We start from the raw sequence: 13,711 nt of genomic DNA, 5'->3' as shown, positions 1-13,711 counted from the left end.
ACACATTTGAAAACACTAAAACAGGAGACAATGTCTTACACATTTGAAAACACTAAAACAAGAGACAATGTCTTACACATTTGAAAACACTAAAACAGGAGACAATGTCTCACACATTTGAAAACACTAAAACAGGAGACAATGTCTTACACATTTGAAAACACTAAAACAGGAGACAATGTCTCACACATTTGAAAACACTAAAACAGGAGACAATGTCTTACACATTTGAAAACACTAAAACAAGAGACAATGTCTTACACATTTTAAATGAAGAATTACAATTAAAAACCCGAGCACTCCATGGTAAGCAGGTGTCCAATTTGTTCTTTAAAGGGGAACTATTTTACTATTTCTTTCACTATTTGGGCACTTTTACACAATTCCTGTGAGTCTATGGAACACCTCTGTAATTTTTTTTTTCATTCATTGTTTTGTATTTCTAATCAACTACTCAAAAACAGCATTTTTCTACCTCCAGATCTTAAGCCGTTTTGAGGCTGGGAGGCCACGGTGGTGCTGCAAGGGGCCAACCGTGCACATTATTATGCAGCTGAGACATCTCTGACATCACAGATCAGCACATTTTCAGATGACTCAGTTCAGTGAGGGTGAATATTGTGAGAGGAGAATTGGAAGAATGCGCCAATATGAGAATTAGAGACATAGATCATATTAATATAAGTCCACATAGCTATGAAACAATGCTAAACACTGAAAAAAATTTGTAATTAGAGTATATAGCTTCAACTATTTTTGTAATAGATTCTATCCTCTCTCATTGTACCAATTGATAACCCACCTAAATTAATCTATTCAGACTGGAATGCACTTCAATCCAATGAGGAAACAATGAGGAATGAAACACAAAGAATGTTAACAAAAACACAAGACATGTCCCTCCAGAGTCATTTCAGTCAAAAAGACAGTTTAGCAGTTTTAACTCTTGTTTTTGGACTGGATTTTAACCAGGAGAACTGCAGGCAACACCACCAACACCAACACCACCACCACCACCACCACCACCACCACCAAAATACGACTATACAGAACAAGAAAACGAACTGATTCATACTGAATAGATTCAGATCAGAATTATGCTACAATAGATAATAGCTTAAAATAAATGCTATTTATGATCCAGAATGATCCATCAGAGGTTTTACACCAATAGAAAAAATCACCTGCTACTCAACGTCTTCAACAAGAAAAGACAAAAGGTTAAAAAGAAGAATGTAACTGGTCCCAGTCTGAACTGCTGCTGGTGTGTCTGGTCAGGTGTGAGTCTGGAGGGAGAGCAAACAGCCCAGACTACACTACATCTGACTGGTTGACCATTAATCAGAGGGGAGGGATGAATGAAGAAACCTTCCCCCCCTGCACTGATCATCTCCAACCTCTAGTCGGTCTGTATATATACTGTATATTTCTGTTTGTATATAGAGTACCTGTTACATCCCTCTGTCTGTATACTGTATATTTCCACAGTATATACTGTTTGTATATATTTATGTATGTATATACTAGGGCTGTCCCTGACTAAGGATTTGGATGGTCGACTATGATTGGCCAAAATTTGCCGTTAGCCGAAAAAATAAAAATTATCATTCCATTTGGGCTGTGGGGGGTGCTTAATGTCTGAAGGAGTCGACTGAAGGCTTCTTGTCCTCTGCAAAAGCATGCAATTGGTTCACTGATGGATACATCTTGATATTTGTCTAGTCTAGTGTGTTCATTAGATGGGTGAAATCCTCTTTCAGTGCCTCTGTGCCTGTTTTCGTAGGCAGTTAGCCTCTGGTATGCGTGCCATTAGCGTTAGCCACGCTTCTAGGCCTCTTTTCTTTTGGAAAGAATGATAAAAAAATATATATATATATTATTTTGTAAAAAAAAAAAAAAAAAAATGTATTCGACTAAGAGGTTTGCAGTCTCCTGAATATGGAGAGACCAATCCCAAGTCGAACGGCACTTTCTCGGCCGAGCTATAGTCACTTTTCCACACCTACTCCCGAACTCTGCATGCACAGATTGCCCACGGAGTCTCTCTGGATTGTCCAGAGATCTAGGTTTATCAATCTGCATTCTGTGCATGCAGATTGGAAGTGTTGCAGTGGTCTATATCCTGAGGACTTTACCTCACCTGTACAACAATGATGTTCGGACCACGACTTTAGTTTTACCACTTATTCTTCTACAAGCTCAGGTACATGCGTCAATTACTTCCGAATGGCAGCTTTATGTAAATGTAAATGGAGCTGAACTGTGAGTCTGCATGGCTTACTGAACTATGAGTGCTCTGCATGGCTTACTGAACTATGAGTGCTCTGCATGGCTTACTGAACTATGAGTGCTCTGCATGGCTTACTGAACTATGTGTGCTCTGCATGGCAAGAAAGAGGGGGGAGAAGGAGCACCCCCATTCTGATCAGTAATCTTAGTAACCTTAGTAATCTTAGTAACCATAGTAACCATAGTAACCATAGTAACCATAGTAACCATAGTAACCTTAGTAACCTTAGTAACCTTACTTTGTCTGAGTGCTCAGGAGACTTGGACAGCCGTGGGGAGCGTCGGACCATTCTTGGTCTGGTTGGTTCAGCTGATGAAGGATCTTGAGGCTTCATCCTCCTCCTCCTCTCTGGTAACATGCAGACACACCAACATGACTGAAGGATATTCACCAGTTCAAATAACTCCTCCAGGCAAGAGGCTCAAACTACAGTACACCTCAAGTAGTTCTAACTTCCTATACCTTTGACTCACATATAAAAACACATACAGTATAAGTTAACACTAAAAAATAAAAATAAAAGATTTTGTATAAGGAAGTTGCATTGTTCATTTCAATACCTGTAATAGTACAGTAGTCCACACACACACATGTGCATTCAGTTAAGTTGGAATATGACTGTAATACAAACAGTTCAGTTTGTCAGGTACATGCAACACAGATTAGTGTTTACATCGGTCTGCTTGAGAAAATACCATTCCTGCAATAAAAATGATTGAAGTGAGATGACTGAACTTTATTTTATTAGATCAAACATGTTGACAGTTTTACTTTGCAGTTGAAAAAAGGTAATAAATTGAATTTGATTTAAAAAATAAAAATAAAAAATTGCAATACTCAGCGTATCGTGACGCAAGTATCGCAATAGTATCGTATCGTGAGGTCTCTGGCAATTCCCATCCCTACTTGCTACTTTTTTTTATTTTTTTTTTTAATCTTTTTTCCCCTCCATTTTCCTCCGATTTTCTCCCATCCCAATGTTAGTCGTTATGCCAATTCCCAATCCCCTTCCTGGTCGCTGCGCACTTACCCCCCACAGTCGGTCTGGGAGAGTGGAGGCTATCACGTGCTTCCTCCGACACACGTCCAGCCAATCAACCGCTTCTTTTCACCTGGCAGCGCGGATTCTCATTGAGAGGGCGTAGCGTGTGGAAGGATCACACTATCCCACTCAAGTCCTATCCGCGCTTAGCAGGCGCCCCGACCGAACTGTAGGAGTCGCTGTTTACAACGACCCGGACCCACCCCGCCAGCTTCTCCCACCCTCTAATACTGCCAATTGTATTAGTGTGAACGGCCAGCCAAGCTGGTGACAACCCCGGAGCTGTGAGCTGGATTCGAACAGGCGAATCTAGCCGCTCCGGGGTTTGGTGACGAACGCAACCTACTTGCTACTTTGTAACCTTTTATTTTAGGCCACTTTCAACGTGCTTCTGTGAACCACTCAACTTCAGATTATTCCACTGTACTGCTGCACTGTAGTGAAACGTGAACCACTCAATTTCAGATTATTCCACTGTACTGCTGCACTGTAGAGATTAGAAATCAGTTTTTGTCCATTAGACTATTGAATGGAAAAGGTATGAAGTCTGTTGAGCTTGTAAAGTAGCTATGAGTGTATTTTAAAATAAAACCCATATCAATGAGCCTTCTGTAGTTGGTGTTTGAGGTGTTGTGATACTCCAGTGTACCAGGAGATGGCAGCATAATTCAAATGATTTTGTACCTTGAGCTAGTGTTAATTGTAATTGTTAGACTAGAAGTCTTTATTTGTCATGCAGTTTAACACACACACACGCGAGATGGGCGACCCACAGGAACACACACACACATGCACTGAGTCGCCGATGAAATGTCTCTCTGCACTTTTCCCATCCCGTTGTCCTTCCCCCCATGGGCAGCCGGGAGCAGATAGGGCGTCAACGTGAGCCGCGCCCCCGGGGACCAATCCAAGAGCTCCTGTCCGTTTTCGTCAAGGACGCCACAGCGTTAGCAATCTGTTGTGCATGTTTTTCCATTGGGTTTATCTTATCGGGGGGGAAACCCTTGCGAGCACGGGGAGAACATGCAAACTCCACACAGAAAGGCCTGGGAGATACCCCACCTGAGTACCTGGCATCATGGAAACCTGGTCCCCAAGCGGGAATCGAACCCTGGACCTTCTTGCTGTGAGGCGACAGTGTTAACCACTACACCACGTGTTCCTTCTATTAGTGTTTCAGAAGTATGATGTTTAGACATGGTCCTCAAAATGAATGGAGGTGAATGAGGAGCCTGACACCTGGGAGACAGCAGACAACAGGGACAGCAGTGGTTGCTAGTTTACTACTAGAAGACTACTGATTTTTGTGAAATATCCCTTTAGATTAGATACAACTTTATTGTCATTGCGCACATCACAAGTACAGTACAAGTTGGCATCTAACCAGAGTGCAAATGTAACGGTAAAGTGCATTAACAAATATGTACAGTATAATTATGGACAGTGATACAAGTATAAATAAATAAATATACTATGGTAGTAAGCCATACTGGCCAGTGGTATAGCCTAACTAACTAGTAAGAGTAGGTAAGGGATATATATATATATATATATATATATATATATATATATATATATATATATATATATATATATAAGATATACAGGTATGTATACAGGTATGTGAACAGTGCTTCACAGCAATAAATTTTTTTTTAAAGATAAATAATTGGCAGATCAAGAGTGATGCATAAAGTGCAGACATAAAATAAGTATAAAATAGACAGTAGCCTACTAAAAGATTAAAATAGAATAGACAGAGTAAGATTGTGCAATAGTGCAGTGCAAATAAACAGTACTCTCATTTACAGTACAATAAATCAATCAAATAAAATAGCCCTAACTTACAATACAATAATCACAGTGTTGATGTAATGAGTCTAGGCGGCACAGTGCATAAGAGTTAGTAGTGATGATGCACGATATAATCGGCCGCCGATATAATATCGGCTGATATGGTAATTTTTTTACACATCGGTATCGGTCCGATATTTACATGTTTTGGTCTTAAATAGTTAAAAAATATCAGTCATTTCTAAAAATAAGTTACAAAAGTAAAAAAAAAAAAAAAAAAAAATAAGCGTTTTGGAAAATAGCTCTTTATTTGATTATCATAAAAAAGTGTTTTCTATACAGAGATATCAACATTGGTAAATATCGGTATCGGCCAGAACAGCAATATTAATATCGGTATCGGCCACAATTTCCACATCGGTGCATCACTAAGTGTAACTGAGGGGTACAATTCCCTGACTGTATTGTTAAGTATGGTATATTAAACCACTACCTCTTGTACTTTAACTTCTGGCCATCCAGTACATGATATAGATATGATGAACACTTTCCCACCTGATGAAACGAAGTCCACACAAATGTACAAATCGAATATTTAATATAGCAAAAGGTATATACAACGTTCACTTGTTTACACTTATGATTTGAAATGCACTTGTATGGCAAATGAGTATTCGTAGGTAAATCAACATTGAATGTCCAATCTCTGGTTACGCAGGGAGTAAGTATACAACCTGGTCATTTAGGAAACTATAGCGATGGTACTTAAATGATTATAGCTGGATACACTAAGGGGGGGGGGGGGGGGGGGGGGGGTCCCGCTGGTTGTAAGACAGTAGGAGGGGGGGGTTAGAGAAGCCGCTGGCGGTATCCCATCTGGCCGACGATTTCTTGGGAGAATTCAAAGTCTTGAACACGGTGCCCACAGAACCTCGGTCCGCAGACGAATACAGCTGGACCCTCTGGTGGACGGTAGCTGCCGGTCCACAACGGAGAGACGTGAGGCGACCTCACTGGTGTAGAGCGCCGTCTCACCTTGCTCCTCTCCGGGGGGTAGTTCCAACACTCCGCAGTGTTGGCCGTTATCCATGGAATAATCAAAGCACCCAAAGCATAATCCAAGCCGTGGAAGGCTCGCCGTCGTCCGGGTAGAGTAATCCAATGTACAGGTCCAGTCGCCCTGGCCCGGAGCTCCTCGGATGCAAGCACCACTAGTGGTCTGCCCAGCCTGGTTAAGACTCCAGATAACGTCAGGAACGATGGGGGTACTGATAACTTTATAACTCTAACCGAACGATGCACCATACATAATAGACTATTATTAGCTTAATAGACTACGTCCAACTCGACGGTATAGTGCCAAACTATGACAATTCAACTATTAATCCACACGATATCTCAATGCCTATTCTGAGGCCAAGTAGGCCTTACTGCACCACACGTGCGTCGTGGGTGAGGCTTCGCGTCTGTTACTCGGTTGGAGGGTAAAGAACTAATGGACTAAAAAGGAAGTTCTACTTTACTCGCGCCATATATATATGCGCTGTGAACAAATAGTACCATTCGTATTTCGCCAGACGTATTCCTACGCGGAACCGGGCTTGCCACGACATGTTGGGCGGCACGATTGAACTTGAACCTAGGGGTATGGCTGCTGGCGCCAGGTTCTCGTCCAATGGTAGAATGAAACTATTATGGGCTGTTTAGTAGACTAAAGGGATATTCAGTGCATATTGTACAAGGAATATACAGGGGATATCAAACGATATACAAATACTATTTAAATATATATATATATAAATAAATATATATATTCGGTTTAATCTGATCCTTCACAACACTAAGAGTTAGTAAGATAAAATTAGCATACAACTGACACATGCATTTTACAGGAAGTGCATAAAAATTGTGCAGCCAAAACACTGATAATTTGTGTCTTCTATATTATCTTTATAGTGTCTCACGTATCTTGCCGGGAACTCTTAATTCAGAAACATTCAAATGATCCTAAATATTAACTGCATTAAAATTATCCAAAATATTAACATTTGAAGAGTTGGCCTCCCTGACATCTCATTTAAATGCCTGAGCAAAGAGATTTGAGGTTTTAAGCTGTCTTTTGAAGATATTTAGCGGGTTGGCTTCCCTGATGTTTTTGGGCAGTTTGTTCCATAGTTTTGGGGAGTAGTTGACAACAGCTGCATCACTGATCTTCTTTTGACTGTTTCTGGGAGCCTCTAATAGCCCAGCAGCTGATGATTGCAGCGTTCTTGCTGGCATGTAATTTATTAGAGTGTTGGCACTGTAGCTAGGTCCCTGTCCATTTAGGGCTTTGTATGTAAGGAGAAGGACCTTGAAGTAAATTCTAAACATGTTTTGGATGAGCTGAAGTCTCTCAGTGGTTTTCTTAAGGAGACCTGTGAAAAGTGCATTACAGTAGTCTAATCGGCTAGATATGAATGCATGAATTAGCTTCTGAGCATCATTTTGATTTATAAATGGTTGTACCTTTGCTATGTTTCTGAGATGAAAGAACAATGTTTTGGTCACTTTGTTTATATGCGAGTTAACAAGGGGTTAATCCTCCTAGGTTCTTAATTAATTGTTGTTCGTAATTTTTGTTTTGGGGCCGATGATAAAAAATTCAGTTTTGTCCTCATTTAGTTTCAGGAAGTTTTTACTCATCCATTTATTTATTGGCAATAAGCAGTTGGTAGTGGAGTTAAAAGATCGCGCTGAGCCGTGGATGCACTCCGAAATATTGACCGCTATGAAAACCAGAGACAAAAAATGCTCAGAGTTTCATAAAAGTCAGTCAAAGCTTACCAAAAGCTCGAGCAGTGAACTCCAAGCCCACGTGACTGAACTCAAACTGCAAAGAAACAGACTAAGAAATGAAGTAAACTCCATGATCAAAACTGCAAAAAAGAATTTCATCAATGACAAAACTGAGGAAAACACAAATAACCCCTGTGAACTTTGGAAATTACTCAATAATCAACTAGGCTGCAGTAAAAACATAAAACCAGATTTTCAAACATAAACAAGACAGACAACACGCTCATCACAGACAAGCTGGATGTGGCCAATTACTTAAACATTTTCTTCACAAACATAGCCACAACACTGGTAAATAAACTACCCACCCACTCAGGGCATTTTGGGGTAGAACACATCATAGCCTAGTAAGCCTACTACAATAACCTAGGGCATAAAAAAAATATTGTTTGGTTCCTGTTGGTTGTCAGTTAAGGCAATGAGTAGTATTTTATCTCTTCCCACGGCGACTATGGATAGGGAATTTCTTTATTTAATTAAAATGTTCACGACAACATGGATGTATGTACTCTGCCAGCATGTTTAATATCCATAATACTAAAGGTTTGACTAAGATTTTTATGAAACTTTATTGAAAAAAATTATAATAATAATCTTTTTTTCTCTTTTCTTTTTTTAACTGATAAAATAAATTGGGTCGCACCTAAATCGGCAGGGTCGGTCGGCAACCGGAACCAAACCATTATTTTTGTTAGGCCTAGGGGTCCGCAAAGACGATATCAAACTAGAAATGGTAACAACAGCTGAGGTACTCAAAAAACTTAGCGCCCTCCAACCTAACAAGGCCACTGGCCATGACAATATCCCCTCCAAATACCTCAGAGACTCAGCAGCCGCCATCACCCCAGTCATCACACACATAATAAACCTCTCCATAAAACAGGGACACGTACCCAAAGACTTCAAAATTGCGAGAGTAACCCCCCTGCACAAAAAGGGCAGCAAATTAGACCCAGGCAACTACCGCCCTGTTTCTATTCTTACCTCAATCTCGAAAGTCATGGAAAAAATAGTATACGCGGTCGAAAAGTAGCTCGCAGAAAAAAATCTAATCTTCGAATTCCAATCTGGCTTCAGAACATCCCACTCCACTGACACATGCCTTCTCTATTTTTTTATTTTTTTTATTTTATCTTTTCTCCCCTTCTTTTTCCGTTTTTCTCCCCTCCCAATGTTAGTCGTTAAATGCCAATTCCCAATCCCCTTCCTGGTCGTTGCGCACTCTACCCCCTACAATCGGTCTGGGAGGGCGGAGACTATCACATGCTTCCTCCGACACATGTGTACCCAGTCCCAGCCCACCACTTCTTTTCACCTGGCAGCGCGGACTCTCACTGAGAGAGTGTAACGTGTGGAATGTCACACTACCTCTCTTAGATCCTTCCCTCGCTGTGCAGGCGCCCCAAACTAACTGTAGGAGTCGCTGTCCACAACGACCCAGACCCACCCACCGGCTTCCCTCCCGCTGACTCTGCCAATCGAGCCAGTATGACGGCCGGCCAAGCCGGAAGCAACGTTGACAATGCCTTCTCTATTTGAACGACCACATCAAACAAGCGGTGGACGCGGGCAAATACTGCGGCATGGTCATGCTGGACCTACAAAAGGCCTTCGACACTGTCAATCACTCCATTCTGATTGACAAGCTAAAAGCAATTGGTTTTGATAGTCTATCAGTGAGCTGGATGCAATCCTACCTGGAGGGGAGAGAACAGATGGTGGAGGTAAACGGTACCCTATCCCCCCCCCCCTCCCAGTGAGCTGTGGTGTTCCACAAGGAAGCATACTAGGACCGCTACTGTTCCTAATTTATGCAAATGACATGTCGTCAGCTTGTGACTGGAACTTGTTCCTGGTCGCGGATGACTCAGCCCTGCTGGTCTCTGACAAGAACAAGTTACAGGTTGAAAAAACCCTCAGCTCGGAACTAGGCAAAATCTGCACCTGGCTCGCTGACAACAAACTATCATTACACCTGGGTAAAACCATGAGTCCATTCTCTTCAGTTCAAATAACAAACTCAGCAAGGCCGACGGCTTCTCAGTTACAGTGTGGGTGACAATATTGTCACAAGGAAAGAAGAAATTACATACCTAGGTTCCATCCTAGAGGCTAATCTTTCCTGTGACAAAATGGCATCCAATGTAATAAAAAAAAGTCAACCAACTAACTAGATTCTTGTACCGGATCTCCTCTCTGGTAAACAAGAATACCCTGAAGACTCTGGCAAGAGCACTCATTCAAGGGTACTACGACTATGCTTGCACGTCATCACGGTACCAAAGCACCTCAAAGGCACTAAAAACAAAATTACAAACATCACAAAACAAACTGGTCAGACTACTGCTTGACCTTACTCCTAGAACCCACCTCACCCCTGCCCACTTTGACAACCTAGGATGGCAGTACAGCAACTTGCAATGGGCCTGGTCTACAAGATACACTACACGACTAAGGTACCCATGTACATGTCAAAATACTTCCCAAAGGTCAGTGAATACCATGACCACAACACCAGAGGGAGCTCCACAAATCATGTTAAACCCAGATTCGGCTCAAACAAGGGACTAAACACGTTTCGCAATTATGCCACATCAATGTGGAACGCCCTACCCAAAGCTGTAAAGGAATGTGAATCACTACTCACTTTCAAAACCACTCTCAAAGAGCACCTACGAGAGACTGCAATTCGAAACTGGCCCCTGTTAATGTCCTAACGCAACCCCCTTCAATGTACAATAAATGTCCTTAAACCCAATAATACACGAGACCCTCTTCTTGGAACCAAGTAAGGTTTCGTCGATAATCCAAATGTACAGTTGAGTTTACCCCCCCCCCCCCCCCCCACCTACCAACCTCCTCCTCCAATGTACAGTTTCTTCGTCAAATGTATACTCTTTTTTAGACTCTTCTTGTATCAAAAACAGTACTGTATTTATAAATCTGGTATGTCATAAATGTATAGATGTAGCAGTACTGTCTATCTGTATGTCATGATGTATGTCATATGTTATGATGAATTGAAAATGGGGGACCCTGATGTAAACAAGACGAAAGTATTTCTCTGGTCTGCATCCCCTTATTAACAATTGTGTGTATTGAGCTGTACTGTATTGTACCCATTCTGCAATATGTTAATAAAATTGTCAATCAATCAATCAATCAGAGGGGGGTCTTGTATCGTGTAATGTATTTGATCAGATGAGTTCAAAGTAGGCAGGTATAAATTGAGTATACAACATAGTTCATAGTTTGTACAGTATGGGTAACAGAGCCTAGAGTAGGCTTCAATGAAACATTGCTTGCTTCCTTGAAATGATACGTCCTACTGCATTCTACCCGTTTGAGACACAGCCTATAAACGCTACAGAAGGTCCATTAGAGACACAGCCATCACGTCAGCTCTGACAGACTGGTGTTAGCCAGTTAGCTAGCTGGCTAATTATCCAAAACACAACTAATTTAAAACGTATCCTGGATTATAATTCAGTTATATTCCGACCCTAGGTGGCTGACATATCGGCGTTAAAACAGCTCGCTGAGAAGGAATAATGAAATTAAACGAATAAAGACTGAAATACTTACAGTTATCACAGTTCTGCTGAGCGCGAAGTGACCAAAACAAGCGTCGCAGCCGAAATACGTCGAATAAAGGCGTAACCCGATGACGTCAGGAGTATCTTGCGTTTGATTGATTGATTGATTGATTGATTGATTGATTGATTGATTGATTGATTGATTGAAAATTGTATTAACAAATTGCAGAATGGGTACAATACAGTACGGCTCAATACACACAATTGTTAATGGGATGCAGATCAGAGAAAGACTTTCGTCTGGTTTACATCAGGGTCCCCCATTTTCAATTCATAACATGACATACACGACATACAGATATAGGCTACAGTACTGTTTATTTACAGACAGAGTTTCTAAAAGAGAATTTGAGGGGGAGGAAACTGTACATTGGGTGGGGGCATTTACTGGACATTTACCGGGGCCAGTTTCGAATTGCGGCCTCCCGTAGGTGCTTTTTTTAGAGCGGTTTTGAAGGTGGTTAGGGATTCACATTATTTTACAGCTGTGGTTAGGGCGTTCCACATTGTTGTGGCATAATTGCGACACGTGTTTAGTCCCTTGTTTGAGCCAAATCTGGGTTGGACATGATTTGTGGAACTCCCTCTGGTGTTGTGGTCGTGGTATTCACTGACCTTTGGGAAGTATTTCGACATGTACATGGGTACCTTAGTGGTGTAGTGTATCTTGTAGACCAGACCCATTGCAAGTTGCTGTACTCTGTCGTCTACTCTAAGCCATCCTAGGTTGTCAAAGTGGGCAGGGGTGAGGTGGGGTTTAGGAGTAAGCTCAAGCAGTAGTCTGACCTGTTTGTTTCGTGATGTTTGTAATTTTGTTTTAGTCCTTTGAGGTGCTTTGGTACCATGAGGTGCAAGCATAGTCGTCGTAGTACCCTTGAATGAGTGCTCCTGTTAGAGTCTTCAGGGTATTCTTGTTTACCAGAGAGGAACACCAGAAAAGCTGCTGGCCAAGATGGTATAACAGGACGCATACTTAAGTCCTGTGCCAACCAGCTAGCCCCAGTGTTCACCGCCATATTTAATCAATCCCAGGCGGAGTCAGTGGTCCCTGCCTGCTTCAAGATGTCTACCATCATCCCTGTACCAAATAAACCCTCCCCAACATGTCTCAATGACTACAGACCGGTGGCACTCACCTCTGTGGCCATGAAATGTTTCGAGAGGCTGGTCAAGGATCACATTTGTGCCTCCCTCCCCAGTGATATGGACCCCATGCAATTTGCATACAGGCCAAACAGGTCCACTGACGATGCGGTCTCCCAAGTACTGCACAGCACCCTCTCTCACCTTGACCGCCAGAAGGGGGGCTATGTGAGACTGTTGTTCATTGACTACAGCTCAGCGTTCAACACCATAGTCCCCACCAGACTGGTGGACAAGCTGATCGAGCTGGGTCTGAGCTCCGCTCTGAGCGCCTGGATACTGGACTTTCTGAGCGAAAGGCCCCAGGCGGTCAGGGTGGGGGGTCAGACCTCCAACACCATCACCCTGAGCATCGGGTCCCCCCAGGGCTGTGTTCTGAGCCCCCTGCTGTACTCACTATACACACACGACTGTGTGGCCAAGTTCAGCTCCAACTCCATAGTGAAGTTTGCGGACGACACAGTGGTGGTGGGGCTGATCTCGGACAACGACGAGAAGGCCTACCGGAAGGAGGTTGAGGTCCTGGAACGCTGGTGCCAGGACAACAGCCTGCTCCTGAACATTGGTAAAACTAAGGAGCTGATCGTGGATTATAGGAGAGGACAGCAGGAGACACACACACCACTGAGGATAAACGGGGCTACCGTGGACAGGGTGAGCAGCTTTAAGTACCTGGGGGTCCACATCTCAGAGGATCTGACATGGTCAACACACATAGACTCAGTCGTAAAAAAGGCGAAGCAGCGCCTCTACCACCTGAGACAGTTAAGGAAGTTCAGAGTATCTGGGAAGATACTCCAGTCCTTCTACTCCGGAGCTGTAGAGAGCATCTTGACTGGAAACATCACTGCCTGGTATGGAAACAGCACGGCACAGGACAAGAAGGCCCTACAGAGAGTGGTGCGCTCAGCCGAGCGTACCACGGGTATTGCACTACCACCCTGCAGGTTCTATACAACAAGAGGTGCAAATCCAGAGCCTGCAGAATAATGAAAGACCCACACCACC

General features: G+C 42.6%; 1 protein-coding gene across 1 annotated transcript in view; it reads right to left on the bottom strand.

Moving 5' to 3' along the window:
* Nucleotides 1-11,605, bottom strand: part of hdac6 (histone deacetylase 6) — an 84,883-nt gene extending 73,278 nt beyond the window's left edge. The window contains exons 1-2 of the mRNA XM_084332915.1: nt 11,550-11,605; nt 2,529-2,638 (exon numbers count right to left, since the gene is read on the bottom strand). Of these exons, the coding sequence (XP_084189041.1) occupies nt 2,529-2,624 (96 nt within the window). The 5' untranslated portion in view covers nt 2,625-2,638; nt 11,550-11,605. The remainder of the gene's footprint in view (nt 1-2,528; nt 2,639-11,549) is intronic.
* Nucleotides 11,606-13,711: the final 2,106 nt, after the last annotated feature.

Source organism: Notolepis coatsorum, assembly GCF_963971535.1.
Source record: "Notolepis coatsorum genome assembly, chromosome: 17".
Taxonomy (NCBI): domain Eukaryota; kingdom Metazoa; phylum Chordata; class Actinopteri; order Aulopiformes; family Paralepididae; genus Notolepis; species Notolepis coatsorum.
The sequence above is the reverse complement of the archived record's forward strand: the minus strand, read 5'-3'. Positions and strand labels throughout refer to the sequence as shown.